The following is a 17768-nucleotide window of genomic DNA, read 5'->3' as shown; positions in this document are numbered from 1 at the left end:
CACTCACCCACCCACTCACTCACTCACCCACTCACTCACCCACCCACTCACTCACTCACTCACCCACCCACCCCACTCACCCACTCACTCACCCACCCACTCACCCACCCACTCACTCACTCACCCACCCACTCACTCACTCACCCACCCACCCACCCACTTACCCACCCACCCACCCACCCCCCCACTCACGTCAGGGTTGTCACAGCCAATCATCTCTCCGTACGACACTTGGTGACACAGGCAGTAGGTGGTCTCACTCACTCACTCACCCACTCACTCACTCACCCACCCACTCACTCACTCACCCACCCACTCACCCACTCACCCACTCACCCACTCACTCACCCACTCACCCACCCACTCACTCACTCACTCACCCACTCACCCACCCACCCACTCACTCACTCACTCACCCACTCACCCACCCACCCACTAACTCACTCACCCACCCACTCACCCCCCCACTCACCCACCCACCCACCCACCCCCCCACTCACGTCAGGGTTGTCACAGCCAATCATCTCTCCGTACGACACTTGGTGACACAGGCAGTAGGTGGGCTCGTTCGGATCCACCGGCATGTCCAGCACGTCGGAGGGGTGAACCCCCACCAAAGCCCGAAACGACAGTCCACCACCACCACCACCACCGCCACCACCACCACCACCGCCACCACCTGAGGAGGAGAAGTCTGGTCTAGGTGGTGGGGGAGAGAGAGAGAGGGGAGGGAAATAGTTAGTGTAGTAGTGTATAGTGTAGTGTAGTAGTGTGTAGTGTAGTGTGTAGTGTAGTGTGTATAGTGTAGTGTGTAGTGTAGTGTGTAGTGTAGTAGTGTATAGTGTAGTGTAGTGTGTAGTGTAGTGTAGTGTGTAGTGTAGTAGTGTATAGTGTAGTGTAGTAGTGTATAGTGTAGTGTGTAGTGTAGTGTGTAGTGTAGTGTAGTGTGTAGTGTAGTGTGTAGTGTATAGTGTAGTGTATAGTGTAGTGTATAGTGTAGTGTGTAGTGTGTAGTGTAGTGTGTAGTGTAGTGTATAGTGTAGTGTGTAGTGTATAGTGTAGTGTATAGTGTAGTGTAGTAGTGTATAGTGTAGTGTGTAGGGTATAGTGTAGTGTATAGTGTAGTGTATAGTGTAGTATAGTGTGTAGTGTAGTGTATAGTGTAGTGTGTAGTGTATAGTGTAGTGTATAGTGTAGTGTATAGTGTAGTGTATAGTGTAGTGTGTAGTGTAGTGTGTAGTGTAGTGTATAGTGTAGTGTATAGTGTAGTGTATAGTGTAGTGTATAGTGTGTAATGTAGTAGTGTAGTGTAGTGTATAGTTTAGTGTATAGTAGTGTATAGTGTAGTGTATAGTAGTGTATAGTAGTGTATGTAGGTGTAGTGTAGTGTATAGTGTAGTGTGTAGTGTAGTGTGTAGTGTAGTGTATAGTGTAGTGTATAGTGTAGTGTATAGTAGTGTAAGTGTATAGTGTAGTGTATTGTATAGTGTAGTGTATAGTGTACAGTGTAGTGTATAGTGTAGTGTATAGTATAGTGTAGTGTATAGTGTATTGTATAGTGTAGTGTACAGTAGTGTAGTGTATAGTAGTGTAAGTGTATAGTAGTGTATACTATAATGTACAGTAGTGTGTGTATAGTGTAGTGTACAGTGTAGTGTATAGTGTAGTGTGTAGTGTAGTGTGTAGTGTAGTGTATAGTGTAGTGTGTAGTGTATAGTGTAGTGTATAGTGTAGTGTAGTAGTGTATAGTGTAGTGTGTAGGGTATAGTGTAGTGTATAGTGTAGTGTATAGTGTAGTATAGTGTGTAGTGTAGTGTATAGTGTAGTGTGTAGTGTATAGTGTAGTGTATAGTGTAGTGTATAGTGTAGTGTGTAGTGTAGTGTATAGTGTAGTGTGTAGTGTAGTGTGTAGTGTATAGTGTAGTGTATAGTGTAGTGTATAGTGTAGTGTATAGTAGTGTAAGTGTAGTGTGTAGTGTAGTGTATAGTGTAGTGTATAGTAGTGTATAGTGTAGTGTATAGTAGTGTATAGTGTAGTGTGTAGTGTAGTGTATAGTGTAGTGTGTAGTGTAGTGTGTAGTGTAGTGTATAGTGTAGTTGTATAGTGTAGTGTATAGTGTAGTGTATAGTAGTGTAAGTGTATAGTGTAGTGTATTGTATAGTGTAGTGTATAGTGTACAGTGTAGTGTATAGTGTAGTGTATAGTATAGTGTAGTGTATAGTGTATTGTATAGTGTAGTACAGTAGTGTACAGTAGTGTAGTGTATAGTAGTGTAAGTGTATAGTAGTGTATACTATAATGTACAGTAGTGTAGTGTATAGTGTAGTGTAAAGTGTAGTGTATAGTGTAGTGTATGTGTAGTGTACAGTGTAGTGTATAGTGTAGTGTACAGTGTAGTGTGTTGTATAGTGTAGTGTACAGTGTAGTGTACAGTAGTGTAGTGTATAGTGTATAGTAGTGTAGTGTATAGTAGTGTATAGTGTAGTGTATAGTGTAGTGTATAGTAGTGTATATTATAATGTACAGTAGTGTAGTGTATAGTGTAGTGTATAGTGTAGTGTATAGTTGTAGTGTACAGTATAGTGTACAGTAGTGTAGTGTATAGTAGTGTTGTACAGTAGTGTAGTGTATAGTGTATTGTGTAGTGTACAGTGTAGTGTACAGTGTAGTGTATAGTGTAGTGTATAGTGTACAGTATAGTGTGCAGTGTAGTGTATAGTGTAGTGTATAGTGTAGTGTACAGTATAGTGTGCAGTAGTGTAGTGTACAGTAGTGTACAGTAGTGTAGTGTACAGTGTGTGTACAGTAGTGTAGTGTATAGTGTAGTGGCGTATCGTGAGCCCCACTGCGCCGCTTTGAGCCTCTTGCGGGCGCTGCCCCCCTTGGCTCCGTCGTCGTCGGCCCCCCCGCGGCCCCTCCCCCGCGCCAGCCCCACCGCGGCGCCACCGCTCACGCACGGCGAGGAGGAGGAGGCGGCGGAGGCGGCGGAGGCGGCGGCGGAGGAGGAGGAGGCTCCTCCTGAGGAGGAGGCCGCCGCCTTGCGGCGATCCTGGGCACGGCCCTCTGTGCCATGGGGCGCACGGTACACACACACACGTTACACACACACACGGTACACACACACGTGTTACACACACACACGGTACACACACACGTGTTACACACACACACGGTACACACACACGTGTTACACACACGGTACACACACACACGGTACACACACGGTACACACACACACACGGTACACACACACGTGTTACACACACGGTACACACACACGCGGTACACACACACACAGTACACACACGGAACACACACAGTACACACGGTACACACACACGGTACACACCCAGTACACGCGTTACACACACATGTTACACACACACACGGTACACACACACACAGTACACATGTTACACACGTTACGGTACACACACACGTTACACACAGTACACACACACGTTACACACAGTACAAACGCAGTACACACACACGTTACACACGTTACACACACAGTACACACACGTTACACACGTTATACACACAGTACACACACGTTACACACACAGTACACACGGTACACACACAGTACACACGGTACACACACGTTACACACAGTACACACGCAGTACACACACACGTTACACACAGTACACACACAGTACACACACACACGTTACACACAGTACACAAACGTTACACACAGTACACACACACGTTACACACAGTACACAAACGTTACACGCAGTACACACACACACGTTACACACGGTACACACAAGGTACACACACAGTACACACACAGTACACACAGTACACACGGGTACACACACGGTACACACACGTTACACACATGTTACACGCGGTACACACACGGTACACACACACAAGGTACACACGTTACACACACACACGTTACACGCGTTACACACACACACGTTACACACGTTACACACACACACACACGTTACACACACACACGTTACACACACACACGTTACACACACACACGTTACACACACACACCCGTTACACACGTTACACACACACACATGTTACACACACACACACGTTACACACGGTATACACGCGGTACACACACGGTACACACGTTACACACACACGCAGTACACACACACACGTTACACACGGTACACACACACACATTACACATGCACGTTACACACGCACGGTACACACGCGGTACACACATGGTACACACGTTACACACACACACGTTACACACACACACGGTACACACACACACGTTACACACACACACACACGTTACACACACACGTTACACACACACACACGTTACACACACACGTTACACACGTTACACACACACGTTACACACAGTACACACACACACGTTACACACACACACACACGTTACACACACACGTTACACACGTTACACACACACATTACACACAGTACACACACACACGGTACACACGTTACACACGTCACACACACACACACACACACGTTACACACACACACGTTACACACACACACGGTACACACACACACGGTACATGCGGTGCACACGGTACACACGGTACACACACGGTACACACACACACGTTACACACGTTACACACACACGTTACACACACACGGTACACACATTACACACACACATGGTACACACACACACGGTACACACACACACACGGTACACACGTTACACACGTTACACACACACGGTACACACACACACGGTACACACACGTTACACACACATGGTACACACACGGTACACACACACGGTACACACGATACACTCACACACGGTACACACGTTACACACACACACACACACGTTACACACACACACGTTACACACGATACACACACACACATTACACACGGTGCACACACACATACGTTACACACGTTACATACGGTACACATGGTGCACACGGTACACACACACACACACGTTACACACACGTTACACACACACACGGTACACACACACACGTTACACACACACACGTTACACACACGTTACACACACACGTTACACACACACACGTTACACACACGTTACACACACACGGTACACACACACACATGGTACATGCGGTGCACACGGTACACACGATACACACACGGTACACACACACACGTTACACACACGTTACACACACACGTTACACACACACACGTTACACACACGTTACACACACACGGTACACACACACACATGGTACATGCGGTGCACACGGTACACACGATACACACACGGTACACACACACACGTTACACACGTTACACACGTTACACACACACGTTACACACACACACGGTACACACATTACACACACACATGGTACACACACACACGGTACACACACACACACGGTACACACAGTACACACACACACGGTACACACGTTACACACACACGGTACACACACACACGGTACACACACACACGGTACACACGTTACACACACACGGTACACACGGTACACTCACACACGTTACACACGGTACACACGGTACACACGTTACACACACACGGTACACACGGTACACTCACACACGTTACACACGGTACACACGGTACACACGTTACACACACACGGTACACACACACACGGTACACACACACACGGTACACATGCGGTACACGTGTGGTGAGCGAGTGGTGAGCGTGGTGAGTGGCGAGCGTGGCGAGTGAGTGGTGAGTGTGGTGGTGAGCGTACTCTTTGTGGGGGGGGCCCCCCCTCCGCCGCCCCCCCCGGCTCCTCCCCCCGCACCCCCCCCGCGGGGGGCGCCCCCCCCCCCCTCGAAGTCCGCCTCCAGCTGTTTCTCCTTCAGCTCCGCCTCAAAGCGAGCCAAGTCAGCGTCCAGGCGGCGGATGTGTTTGTCTACCTGGGGGGCAGGGGGGGCAGGGGGGGGCAGGGGGGGAGACAGAGGGTGAGACAGGCGGCGGATGTGTTTGTCTACCTGGGGGGCAGGGGGGGGCAGGGGGGGGGGGACAGGCGGCGGATGTGTTTGTCTACCTGGGGGGGCAGGGGGGGCAGGGGGGGGGCAGGGGGGGTGAGCGAGGGGGTGGGCGAGGGGGTGAGTGAGGGGGTGAGGGGGTGAGTGAGGGGGTGGGTGAGGGGGTGAGCGAGGGGGTGAGGGGGTGGTGGTGGTGATAGTGGTGGTGGTAGTGGTGGTGGTGGTGAGTAGTGATGGTGGTGGTGAGAGGCGTGTGGTGGTGGTGGTGAGTAGTGGTGGTGGTGAGTAGTGATGGTGGTGGTGAGAGGCGTGTGGTGGTGGTGGTGAGTAGTGGTGGTGGTGAGTAGTGATGGTGAGTAGTGATGGTAGTGGTGGTGGTGAGTAGTGGTGGTGGTGGCGGTGAGTGGTGAGCCCTCACCATCTCGTAGGTCTGCATGGCGAGCTGTACTTTGTCGTCCCCGTACTCACGACACTTCCCGTAGGCGCCGCTGATGTGGCTCAGGGCGCTGGAGCGCCGTGAGGCGTCCAGCGCCTCGGCGCCCGCCAGGAACTCGCCGGCCAGACGGCCAATCTCAGCCTTGAGGTCTGAGCACGCGGTACACACACGCGCGCACAGTACACGCACTGTACACCCACTGTACACACGCGCGCACAGCGCACGCACTGTACACGCACTGTACACGCACGCGCACAGCACACGCACTGTACACACACCGTGCACGCACTGTACACACAGCACACACACTGTACACGCACCGTACGCACACTGTACACACTGTGTGCACTGTGCACACACTGTATACACTGTACACACACTACACAGTACACACTACATAGTACACGCACACACACACTGTACACACAGTGCACACACTGTACACACACGCACTGTGCACACACTGTACACACACAGTACATACTACATAGTACACACACAGTACACACAAGGTACACACACACTGTACACACACCCACTGTACACGCACACACTGTACACACAGCGCACACACACTGTACACACACACTGTACACACACTACATAGTACACACACTACATAGTACACAAACTACATAGTACACACACACACAGTGTACACACACAGTACACACACAGTACACACAGTACATACACTGTACACACACACATAACACACACACACTGTACACACAGTACATACACCGTACATACACACACAGCACACACACACACTGTACACACACTACATAGTACACACACAGTACACACACTACATAGTACACACACTACATAGTACACACACTACGTAGTACACACACACACACATTGTACACACACAGTACACACACAGTACATACACCGTACAAACACACAGCACACACACACTGTACACACACTACATAGTACACACACAGTACACACACTACATAGTATACACAGAACACGCACACACAGTACACACACTGTACACACACACAGTACACACTACATAGTACACACACACACACTGCACACACTATACACACCACACATACACTGTACACGCGCACAGCACACCGCACACACACTGTACACGCACTGCACACACACTGTACACACGCGCACAGTACACGCAATATAGTACACACACAGTACACACACACACTATACACACTGTACACACAGTACACACACAGTACACACACTGTACACCCACTGTATACACCCACACACTGTACGCAGACAGTACACACAGTACATAGTACACACACAGTACACACACACAGTACACACACACAGTACACACACAATACATAGTACACACACACAGTACACACACACTACACACACACAGTACATAGTACACACACAGAGTACACACTACACACAGTACACACACAGTACACACACACAGAGTACACACTACACACAGTACACACACACAGAGTACACACAGTACACACACAGTACACACACACAGAGTACACACTCACAGAGTACACACTACACACAGTACACACACAGTACACACACAGAGTACACACTACACACAGTACACACACACAGAGTACACACTACACACTGTACACACACTGTACAGACTACACTGTACTCACCCTCAGTCCTCTGGTCCAGGTCTCTCATCAGCTGGAAGTTTCTCTGCAACTCATTTGGGAGATTTTCAATGCCTGATGCACAACAACAACAACCACATCAACGACCACCACAACTACCACCACAACCATCACAACTACCACCACTACCACCACAACTACCACCACTACCACCACAACTACCACCACAACCATCACAACCACCACAACTACCACCACAACTACCACCACAACCACCACCACAACTATCACAACTACCACCACAACCACCACCACAACCATCACAACTACCACCACAACCACCAAAACTACCACCACAACTACCACCACAACTACCACCACAACTACCACCACAACTACCACCACAACTACCACCACAACTACCACAACTACCACCACAACCACAACTAACACCACAACTAACACCACAACTACCACAACTACCACCACAACCACCACAACTACCACCACAACCACAACTAACACCACAACCACCACAACTACCACAACTACCACCACAACCACCACAATCACCACAACCACCACAACTACCACAACTACCACCACAACCACCACAACTACCACCACAACCACAACTAACACCACAACCACCACCACAACTACCAACAGTACATTAACAACCACAACAATTACCACCACACCAACCACATCAACGACCACCACCACATTAACAACAACCACATTAACAACCACCACCACAACTACCACAACAACCACCACAACTACCACCACTACCACAACCACCACCACAACCACCACCAATACTATCACAACTACCACCACAACTACCATCACAACTACCACCACTACCACCACCACCACCACAACTATCACAACTACAACCACAACTACCATCACAACCACCACCACAACCACCACAACTACCACCACAACTACCACCACAACTACCACCACAACCACCACCACAACCATCACAACTACCACCACAACTACCACCACAACCACCACCACAACTATCACAACTACCACCACAACCACCACCGCAACCATCACAACTACCACCACAACCACCAAAACTACCACCACAACTACCACCACAACTACCACCACAACTACCACCACAACTACCATCACAACCACCACAACCATCACAACTACCACCACAACTACCATCACAACCACCACAACCATCACAACTACCACCACAACTATCAACACCACATTAACAACCACAACAACTTCCACCACAACTACCACCACAACTACCACCACAACCATCACAACCACCACAACTACCACAACTACCACCACAACCACCACAACTACCACCACAACTACCACCACAACCACCACAACCACCACCACAACCACCACAACTACCACCACAACTACCACCACAACCATCACAACCACCACAACTACCACCACAACCACCACAACTACTACCACAACTACCACAACAACCACCACAACTACCACCACAACACCACTACCACCACAACCACCACAACTACCACAACCACCACAACCACCACAACTACCACCACAACCACAACTAACACCACAACCACCACCACAACTACCAACAGTACATTAACAACCACAACAATTACCACCACACCAACCACATCAACGACCACCACCACATTAACAACAACCACATTAACAACCACCACCACAACTACCACAACAACCACCACAACTAACACCACTACCACAACCACCACCACAACCACCACCAAAACTATCACAACTACCACCACAACTACCATCACAACTACCACCACTACCACAACCACCACCACAACCACCACCACAACTATCACAACTACAACCACAACTACCATCACAACTACCACCACAACCACCACCACAACCATCACAACTACCACCACAACCACCACAACTACCACCACAACCATCACAACTACCACCACAACCACCACCACAACCATCACAACTACCACCACAACCACCAAAACTGCCACCACAACCACCACAACTACCATCACAACTACCACCACAACTACCACCACAACCACCACCACAACCATCACAACTACCACCACAACTACCACCACAACCACAACTACCACCACAACCACCACCACAACCACAACTACCACCACAACCACAACTACCACCACAACCACCACAACTACCACCACAACCACCACAACCATCACAACTACCATCACAACTACCACCACAACTACCACCACAACTACCACCACAACCACCACAACTACCACCACAACCATCACAACTACCACCACAACTACCACCACAACCACAACTACCACCACAACCACCACAACTACCACCACAACCACCACAACCATCACAACTACCACCACAACTACCACCACAACCACCACAACTACCACCACAACCACCACCACAACCATCACAACTACCACCACAACCACCACAACTACCACCACAACCATCAGAACAACGACAACAACCATCACAACTACCACCACAACCATCACAACTACCACCACAACCACCACAACTACCAACAGCACATTAACCACAACAACTTCCACCACAACAACTTCCACCACAACTACCACCACATTAGCCACCAACACATTAACAAAAAGAAAACACGACTTTTCGGTCGCAACACAAACTAAGAGAGAGCTAAGAGAGAGCTAAGAGAGAGCTAAGGGAGAGCTAAGAGAGAGCTAAGAGAGAGCTAAGAGGGAGAGCTAAGGGAGAGCAAAGAGAGAGCTAAGGGAGAGCTAAGGGAGAGCTAAGAGAGAGCTAAGAGAGAGCTAAGGGAGAGCTAAGAGAGAGCTAAGAGAGAGCTAAGAGAGCTAAGAGAGAGCTAAGGGAGAGTTAAGAGAGAGCTAAGGGAGAGCTAAGAGAGAGCTAAGAGAGAGCTAAGAGAGCTAAGAGAGAGCTAAGGGAGAGCTAAGGGAGAGTTAAGAGAGGGCTAAGAGAGAGCTAAGGGAGAGCTAAGGGAGAGCTAAGGGAGAGAGAGCTAAGGGAGAGAGCTCAGAGAGAACTAAGAGAGAGAGCTAAGAGAGAGCTAAGGGAGAGCTAAGGGAGAGCTAAGGGAGAGCTAAGGGAGAGCTAAGAGAGCACTAAGAGAGCTAAGAGAGAGCTAAGGGAGAGCTAAGAGAGAACTAAGAGAGAGCTAAGGGAGAGAGCTAAGGGAGAGAGCTAAGGGAGAGCTAAGGGAGAGCTAAGGGAGAGCTAAGAGAGAGCTAAGGGAAAGCTAAGAGAGAGCTAAGGGAGAGCTAAGGGAGAGCTAAGAGAGAACTAAGAGAGAGCTAAGGGAGAGAGCTAAGAGAGAGCTAAGAGAGAGCTAAGGGAGAGCTAAGGGAGAGCTAAGGGAGAGCTAAGGGAGAGAGCTAAGAGAGAGCTAAGGGAGAGCTAAGAAAGAACTAAGAGAGAGAGCTAAGGGAGAGCTAAGAGAGAGCTAAGAGAGAGAGAGCTAAGGGAGAGCTAAGAGAGCTAAGGGAGAGCTAAGAGAGAGCTTAGAGAGAACTAAGAGAGAGCTAAGGGAGAGCTAAGAGAGAGCTAAGAGAGAGCTAAGAGAGAGCTAAGAGGGAGATAGTTAAGAGAGAGCTAAGAGAGAGAGCTAAGAGAGAGAGCTAAGGGAGAGAGCTAAGGGAGAGCTAAGGGAGAGTTAAGAGAGAGCTAAGAGAGAGCTAAGAGAGAGCTAAGGGAGAGCTAAGGGAGAGCTAAGGGAGAGCTAAGGGAGAGAGAGCTAAGGGAGAGAGAGCTAAGGGAGAGAACTAAGAGAGAGAGCTAAGAGAGAGCTAAGGGAGAGCTAAGGGAGAGCTAAGAGAGAGCTAAGAGAGCACTAAGAGAGCTAAGAGAGAGCTAAGGGAGAGCTAAGAGAGAACTAAGAGAGAGCTAAGGGAGAGAGCTAAGGGAGAGCTAAGGGAGAGCTAAGAGAGAGCTAAGGGAGAGCTAAGAGAAAGCTAAGAGAGAGCTAAGGGAGAGCTAAGGGAGAGCTAAGAGAGAACTAAGAGAGAGCTAAGGGAGAGAGCTAAGGGAGAGAGCTAAGGGAGAGCTAAGAGAGAGCTAATGGAGAGCTAAGGGAGAGCTAAGGGAGAGCTAAGAGAGAGCTAAGAGAGAGCTAAGAGAGAGCTAAGGGAGAGCTAAGGGAGAGCTAAGAGAGAGCTAAGGGAGAGAGCTAAGGGAGAGAGCTAAGGGAGAGCTAAGAGAGAGCTAAGAGAGCTAAGAGAGAGCTAAGGGAGAGCTAAGAGAGAGCTAAGGGAGAGCTAAGAGAGAGCTAAGAGAGAGCTAAGGGAGAGCTAAGAGAGCTAAGAGAGAGCTAAGAGAGAGCTAAGGGAGAGCTAAGAGAGCTAAGAGAGAGCTAAGGGAGAGCTAAGATAGCGCTAAGAGAGAGCTAAGGGAGAGCTAAGAGAGAGCTAAGGGAGAGCTAAGGGAGCGCTAAGGGAGAGCTAAGAGAGAGCTAAGGGAGAGAGCTAAGAGAGAGCTAAGGGAGAGCTAAGGGAGAGAGCTAAGAGAGCTAAGGGAGAGAGCTAAGGGAGAGCTCAGGGAGAGCTAAGGGAGCGCTAAGGGAGAGCTAAGGGAGAGAGCTAAGAGAGAGCTAAGAGAGAGCTAAGGGAGAGCTAAGAGAGAACTAAGAGAGAGCTAAGGGAGAGCTAAGGGAGAGCTAAGGGAGAGAGAGCTAAGGGAGAGATAAGAGAGCTAAGAGAGAGCTTAGAGAGAGAGCTAAGAGAGAGCTTAGAGAGAGAGCTAAGAGGGAGAGCTAAGAGAGAGCTAAGGGAGAGCTAAGGGAGAGCTAAGAGAGAGCTAAGAGAGAGCTAAGAGAGAGCTAAGAAATAACTAAGAGAGAGCTAAGGGAGAGCTAAGGGAGAGCTAAGAGAGAGCTAAGGGAGAGAGCTAAGCGAGAGCTAAGGGAGAGCTAAGAGAGAGCTAAGGGAGAGCTAAGAGAGAGCTAAGGGAGAGATAAGAGAGCTAAGAGAGAGCTAAGAGAGCTAAGAGAGAGCTAAGGGAGAGCTAAGAGAGCACTAAGAGAGCTAAGAGAGAGCTAAGGGAGAGCTAAGAGAGAACTAAGAGAGAGCTAAGGGAGAGAGCTAAGGGAGAGAGCTAAGGGAGAGCTAAGGGAGAGCTAAGGGAGAGCTAAGAGAGAGCTAAGGGAAAGCTAAGAGAGAGCTAAGGGAGAGCTAAGGGAGAGCTAAGAGAGAACTAAGAGAGAGCTAAGGGAGAGAGCTAAGAGAGAGCTAAGAGAGAGCTAAGGGAGAGCTAAGGGAGAGCTAAGGGAGAGCTAAGGGAGAGAGCTAAGAGAGAGCTAAGGGAGAGCTAAGAAAGAACTAAGAGAGAGAGCTAAGGGAGAGCTAAGAGAGAGCTAAGAGAGAGAGAGCTAAGGGAGAGCTAAGAGAGCTAAGGGAGAGCTAAGAGAGAGCTTAGAGAGAACTAAGAGAGAGCTAAGGGAGAGCTAAGAGAGAGCTAAGAGAGAGCTAAGAGAGAGCTAAGAGGGAGATAGTTAAGAGAGAGCTAAGAGAGAGAGCTAAGAGAGAGAGCTAAGGGAGAGAGCTAAGGGAGAGCTAAGGGAGAGTTAAGAGAGAGCTAAGAGAGAGCTAAGAGAGAGCTAAGGGAGAGCTAAGGGAGAGCTAAGGGAGAGCTAAGGGAGAGAGAGCTAAGGGAGAGAGAGCTAAGGGAGAGAACTAAGAGAGAGAGCTAAGAGAGAGCTAAGGGAGAGCTAAGGGAGAGCTAAGAGAGAGCTAAGAGAGCACTAAGAGAGCTAAGAGAGAGCTAAGGGAGAGCTAAGAGAGAACTAAGAGAGAGCTAAGGGAGAGAGCTAAGGGAGAGCTAAGGGAGAGCTAAGAGAGAGCTAAGGGAGAGCTAAGAGAAAGCTAAGAGAGAGCTAAGGGAGAGCTAAGGGAGAGCTAAGAGAGAACTAAGAGAGAGCTAAGGGAGAGAGCTAAGGGAGAGAGCTAAGGGAGAGCTAAGAGAGAGCTAATGGAGAGCTAAGGGAGAGCTAAGGGAGAGCTAAGAGAGAGCTAAGAGAGAGCTAAGAGAGAGCTAAGGGAGAGCTAAGGGAGAGCTAAGAGAGAGCTAAGGGAGAGAGCTAAGGGAGAGAGCTAAGGGAGAGCTAAGAGAGAGCTAAGAGAGCTAAGAGAGAGCTAAGGGAGAGCTAAGAGAGAGCTAAGGGAGAGCTAAGAGAGAGCTAAGAGAGAGCTAAGGGAGAGCTAAGAGAGCTAAGAGAGAGCTAAGAGAGAGCTAAGGGAGAGCTAAGAGAGCTAAGAGAGAGCTAAGGGAGAGCTAAGATAGCGCTAAGAGAGAGCTAAGGGAGAGCTAAGAGAGAGCTAAGGGAGAGCTAAGGGAGCGCTAAGGGAGAGCTAAGAGAGAGCTAAGGGAGAGAGCTAAGAGAGAGCTAAGGGAGAGCTAAGGGAGAGAGCTAAGAGAGCTAAGGGAGAGAGCTAAGGGAGAGCTCAGGGAGAGCTAAGGGAGCGCTAAGGGAGAGCTAAGGGAGAGAGCTAAGAGAGAGCTAAGAGAGAGCTAAGGGAGAGCTAAGAGAGAACTAAGAGAGAGCTAAGGGAGAGCTAAGGGAGAGCTAAGGGAGAGAGAGCTAAGGGAGAGATAAGAGAGCTAAGAGAGAGCTTAGAGAGAGAGCTAAGAGAGAGCTTAGAGAGAGAGCTAAGAGGGAGAGCTAAGAGAGAGCTAAGGGAGAGCTAAGGGAGAGCTAAGAGAGAGCTAAGAGAGAGCTAAGAGAGAGCTAAGAAATAACTAAGAGAGAGCTAAGGGAGAGCTAAGGGAGAGCTAAGAGAGAGCTAAGGGAGAGAGCTAAGCGAGAGCTAAGGGAGAGCTAAGAGAGAGCTAAGGGAGAGCTAAGAGAGAGCTAAGGGAGAGATAAGAGAGCTAAGAGAGAGCTAAGAGAGCTAAGAGAGAGCTAAGGGAGAGCTAAGAGAGAGCTAAGAGAGAGCTAAGGGAGAGAGCTAAGCGAGAGCTAAGGGAGAGCTAAGAGAGAGCTAAGGGAGAGCTAAGAGAGAGCTAAGGGAGAGATAAGAGAGCTAAGAGAGAGCTAAGAGAGCTAAGAGAGAGCTAAGGGAGAGCTAAGAGAGAGCTAAGAGAGAGCTAAGGGAGAGAGCTAAGCGAGGGCTAAGAGAGAGCTAAGGGAGAGCTAAGAGAGAGCTAAGGGAGAGAGAGCTAAGGGAGAGATAAGAGAGAGCTAAGGGAGAGCTAAGAGAGAGCTAAGAGAGCACTGGGAGAGCTAAGAGAGAGCTAAGGGAGAGCTAAGAGAGAACTAAGAGAGCTAAGGGAGAGCTAAGAGAGAGCTAAGGGAGAACTAAGAGAGAGCTAAGGGAGCGCTAAGGGAGAGCTAAGAGAGAACTAAGGGAGAGCTAAGAGAGAACTAAGAGAGAGCTAAGGGAGAGCTAAGAGAGGGCTAAGAGAGAGCTAAGGGAGAGCTAAGAGAGAGCTAAGAGAGAACTAAGAGAGAACTAAGAGAGAGAGAGCTAAGGGAGAGCTAAGGGAGAGCTAAGGGAGAGAGAGCTAAGGGAGAGATAAGAGAGCTAAGAGAGAGCTTAGAGAGAGAGCTAAGAGAGAGCTTAGAGAGAGAGCTAAGAGGGAGAGCTAAGAGAGAGCTAAGGGAGAGCTAAGGGAGAGCTAAGAGAGAGCTAAGAGAGAGCTAAGAGAGAGCTAAGAGAGAGCTAATAAATAACTAAGAGAGAGCTAAGGGAGAGCTTAGAGAGAGAGCTAAGAGAGAGCTTAGAGAGAGAGCTAAGAGGGAGAGCTAAGAGAGAGCTAAGGGAGAGCTAAGGGAGAGCTAAGAGAGAGCTAAGAGAGCTAAGAGAGAGCTAAGAAATAACTAAGTGAGAGCTAAGGGAGAGCTAAGAGAGAGCTAAGAGAGAGCTAAGGGAGAGAGCTAAGCGAGAGCTAAGGGAGAGCTAAGAGAGAGCTAAGGGAGAGCTAAGAGAGAGCTAAGGGAGAGATAAGAGAGCTAAGAGAGAGCTAAGAGAGCTAAGAGAGAGCTAAGGGAGAGCTAAGAGAGAGCTAAGAGAGAGCTAAGGGAGAGAGCTAAGCGAGAGCTAAGGGAGAGCTAAGAGAGAGCTAAGGGAGAGCTAAGAGAGAGCTAAGGGAGAGATAAGAGAGAGCTAAGGGAGAGATAAGAGAGCTAAGAGAGAGCTAAGAGAGCTAAGAGAGAGCTAAGGGAGAGCTAAGAGAGAGCTAAGAGAGAGCTAAGGGAGAGAGCTAAGCGAGGGCTAAGAGAGAGCTAAGGGAGAGCTAAGAGAGAGCTAAGGGAGAGAGAGCTAAGGGAGAGATAAGAGAGAGCTAAGGGAGAGCTAAGAGAGAGCTAAGAGAGCACTGGGAGAGCTAAGAGAGAGCTAAGGGAGAGCTAAGAGAGAACTAAGAGAGCTAAGGGAGAGCTAAGAGAGAGCTAAGGGAGAACTAAGAGAGAGCTAAGGGAGCGCTAAGAGAGAGCTAAGGGAGAACTAAGAGAGAGCTAAGGGAGAGCTAAGAGAGAGCTAAGGGAGAACTAAGAGAGAGCTAAGGGAGCGCTAAGGGAGAGCTAAGAGAGAACTAAGGGAGAGCTAAGGGAGAGCTAAGAGAGAACTAAGAGAGAGCTAAGGGAGAGCTAAGAGAGCTAAGGGAGAGCTAAGAGAGAGCTAAGGGAGAGTTAAGGGAGAGCTAAGGGAGAGCGTCACTCACTGTCCAGGTAATGCTCCAGATACATCGCCGCCGCCATCTTCCCGCGCTTCGGTGACGTCACCGAAATTGGCGCACGGCGTTGACGTCACGATGACGTCATGGGGTGGGGCCGTTGTGTTTTTTTCCCGGTGATACGATGACGTTTCGGGAGCGGTGGGGTTGTTCACGCACCCGATGACGTCACGAGAGCGGTGTAGGTTAACACAGCGGGTGACGTCACGTCGACAAAGCGGGAGGGGGGGTGGTGTCTGGCTTCGGGGAAGATTCACTGAACTAATGACGTCACGTGGAATGTTTTAGAAACAAATGACGCAATATTATTGTTTCTTTCGGTAAAGTCACGTGCATAGAAAACTAAAAATAATAGAATAAAATAAATGTTAAATAAAAATATGTAAAAAAATTAACTACTTCATTGAAAATAATAACAGCAAAAAAAACATAATTAAAAATAAAGATAGTAAAATACAACTTTAAACAAATCGAAATTAAATTTTGATTTAAAGTTGTCGTGACTGCAGGGATTCAAGAATATAAAATCGAAAATAATAACACCAAAAAAACACGATAAAAAGGTAAAATGAAATTAAAAACAAATAGAAAATAATAACACCAAAAAAACACGATAAAAAAAGTTAAATAAAATTTAAAACAAATCGAAAATAATGAAAGCAAAAAAATACGATAAAAAAGTATTTTTTTTTAATAACAAATCGAAAATAATAACAGCAAAAAAACCCCCGACGTTTCGATGGCAAAGCAAGCGGCCTTCATCAGGCGGCTGGGGTTGGCATCGTCCCCCACTCCTCCTGATGTCGAGGGTAAATGGGCGAGGTTTAGGACTGTGACTCATGCAGCTGCATTGTCTGCTTTGGGCTACGCGGTCCAGACCTCCCCAGAGACCCTGGCTGACAGAGGAGGTGTTCAGGATGGTTGAGAAAAAGCGACAGGCCCACTGTCATCGGCTACAGAATCCCACGTCGGAGAATGAGGAGGCTCACCGCAGCCTTCGCTCGGAGGTTCGGAGAGCCGTGAGGCGCTGCAAGGATGGGTGGTGGTCGCGGGTTGCTGAGGAGATGGAGTCTGCCTCAGTGGCCCGTGATCACAA

At 48.7% G+C, this 17768-nt stretch overlaps 1 protein-coding gene across 1 annotated transcript; it reads right to left on the bottom strand.

Annotated features, from left to right (window-relative positions):
- Positions 1-212: 212 nt before the first annotated feature.
- On the bottom strand, positions 213-16797 carry LOC142908167 (inhibitor of growth protein 5-like). Its single transcript, XM_076058465.1, has 7 exons — positions 16661-16797; positions 8039-8110; positions 6384-6550; positions 5725-5893; positions 2848-3064; positions 501-699; positions 213-230 (listed from the first exon to the last, which is right to left on the bottom strand). The coding sequence occupies exons 1-7, from the start codon at positions 16695-16697 to the stop codon at positions 213-215; spliced, it is 879 nt and encodes a 292-aa protein (XP_075914580.1). The 5' UTR covers positions 16698-16797.
- Between the last annotated feature and the right edge of the window lie 971 nt (positions 16798-17768).

This window comes from Petromyzon marinus, assembly GCF_048934315.1.
Source record: "Petromyzon marinus isolate PM22_M1 ecotype Great Lakes invasive population chromosome 75 unlocalized genomic scaffold, UKy_Petmar_22M1.pri1.0 chr75_unloc.2, whole genome shotgun sequence".
NCBI lineage: Eukaryota > Metazoa > Chordata > Hyperoartia > Petromyzontiformes > Petromyzontidae > Petromyzon > Petromyzon marinus.
Note: the sequence above shows the minus strand (reverse complement) of the source record. Positions and strands in the feature narration are given on the sequence as shown.

Bases quoted from the DNA above. Each gene is read 5' to 3' on its own strand.
- LOC142908167 (XM_076058465.1), bottom strand. From the start codon at position 16,697: ATGGCGGCGGCGATGTATCTGGAGCATTACCTGGACA. The intron at 8,111-16,660 runs GTGAGTGACGCT...GTTGTGCATCAG, and splicing joins TCTGGAGCATTACCTGGACA to GCATTGAAAATCTCCCAAAT. The intron at 6,551-8,038 runs GTGAGTACAGTG...CCGCGTGCTCAG, and splicing joins CCTGGACCAGAGGACTGAGG to ACCTCAAGGCTGAGATTGGC.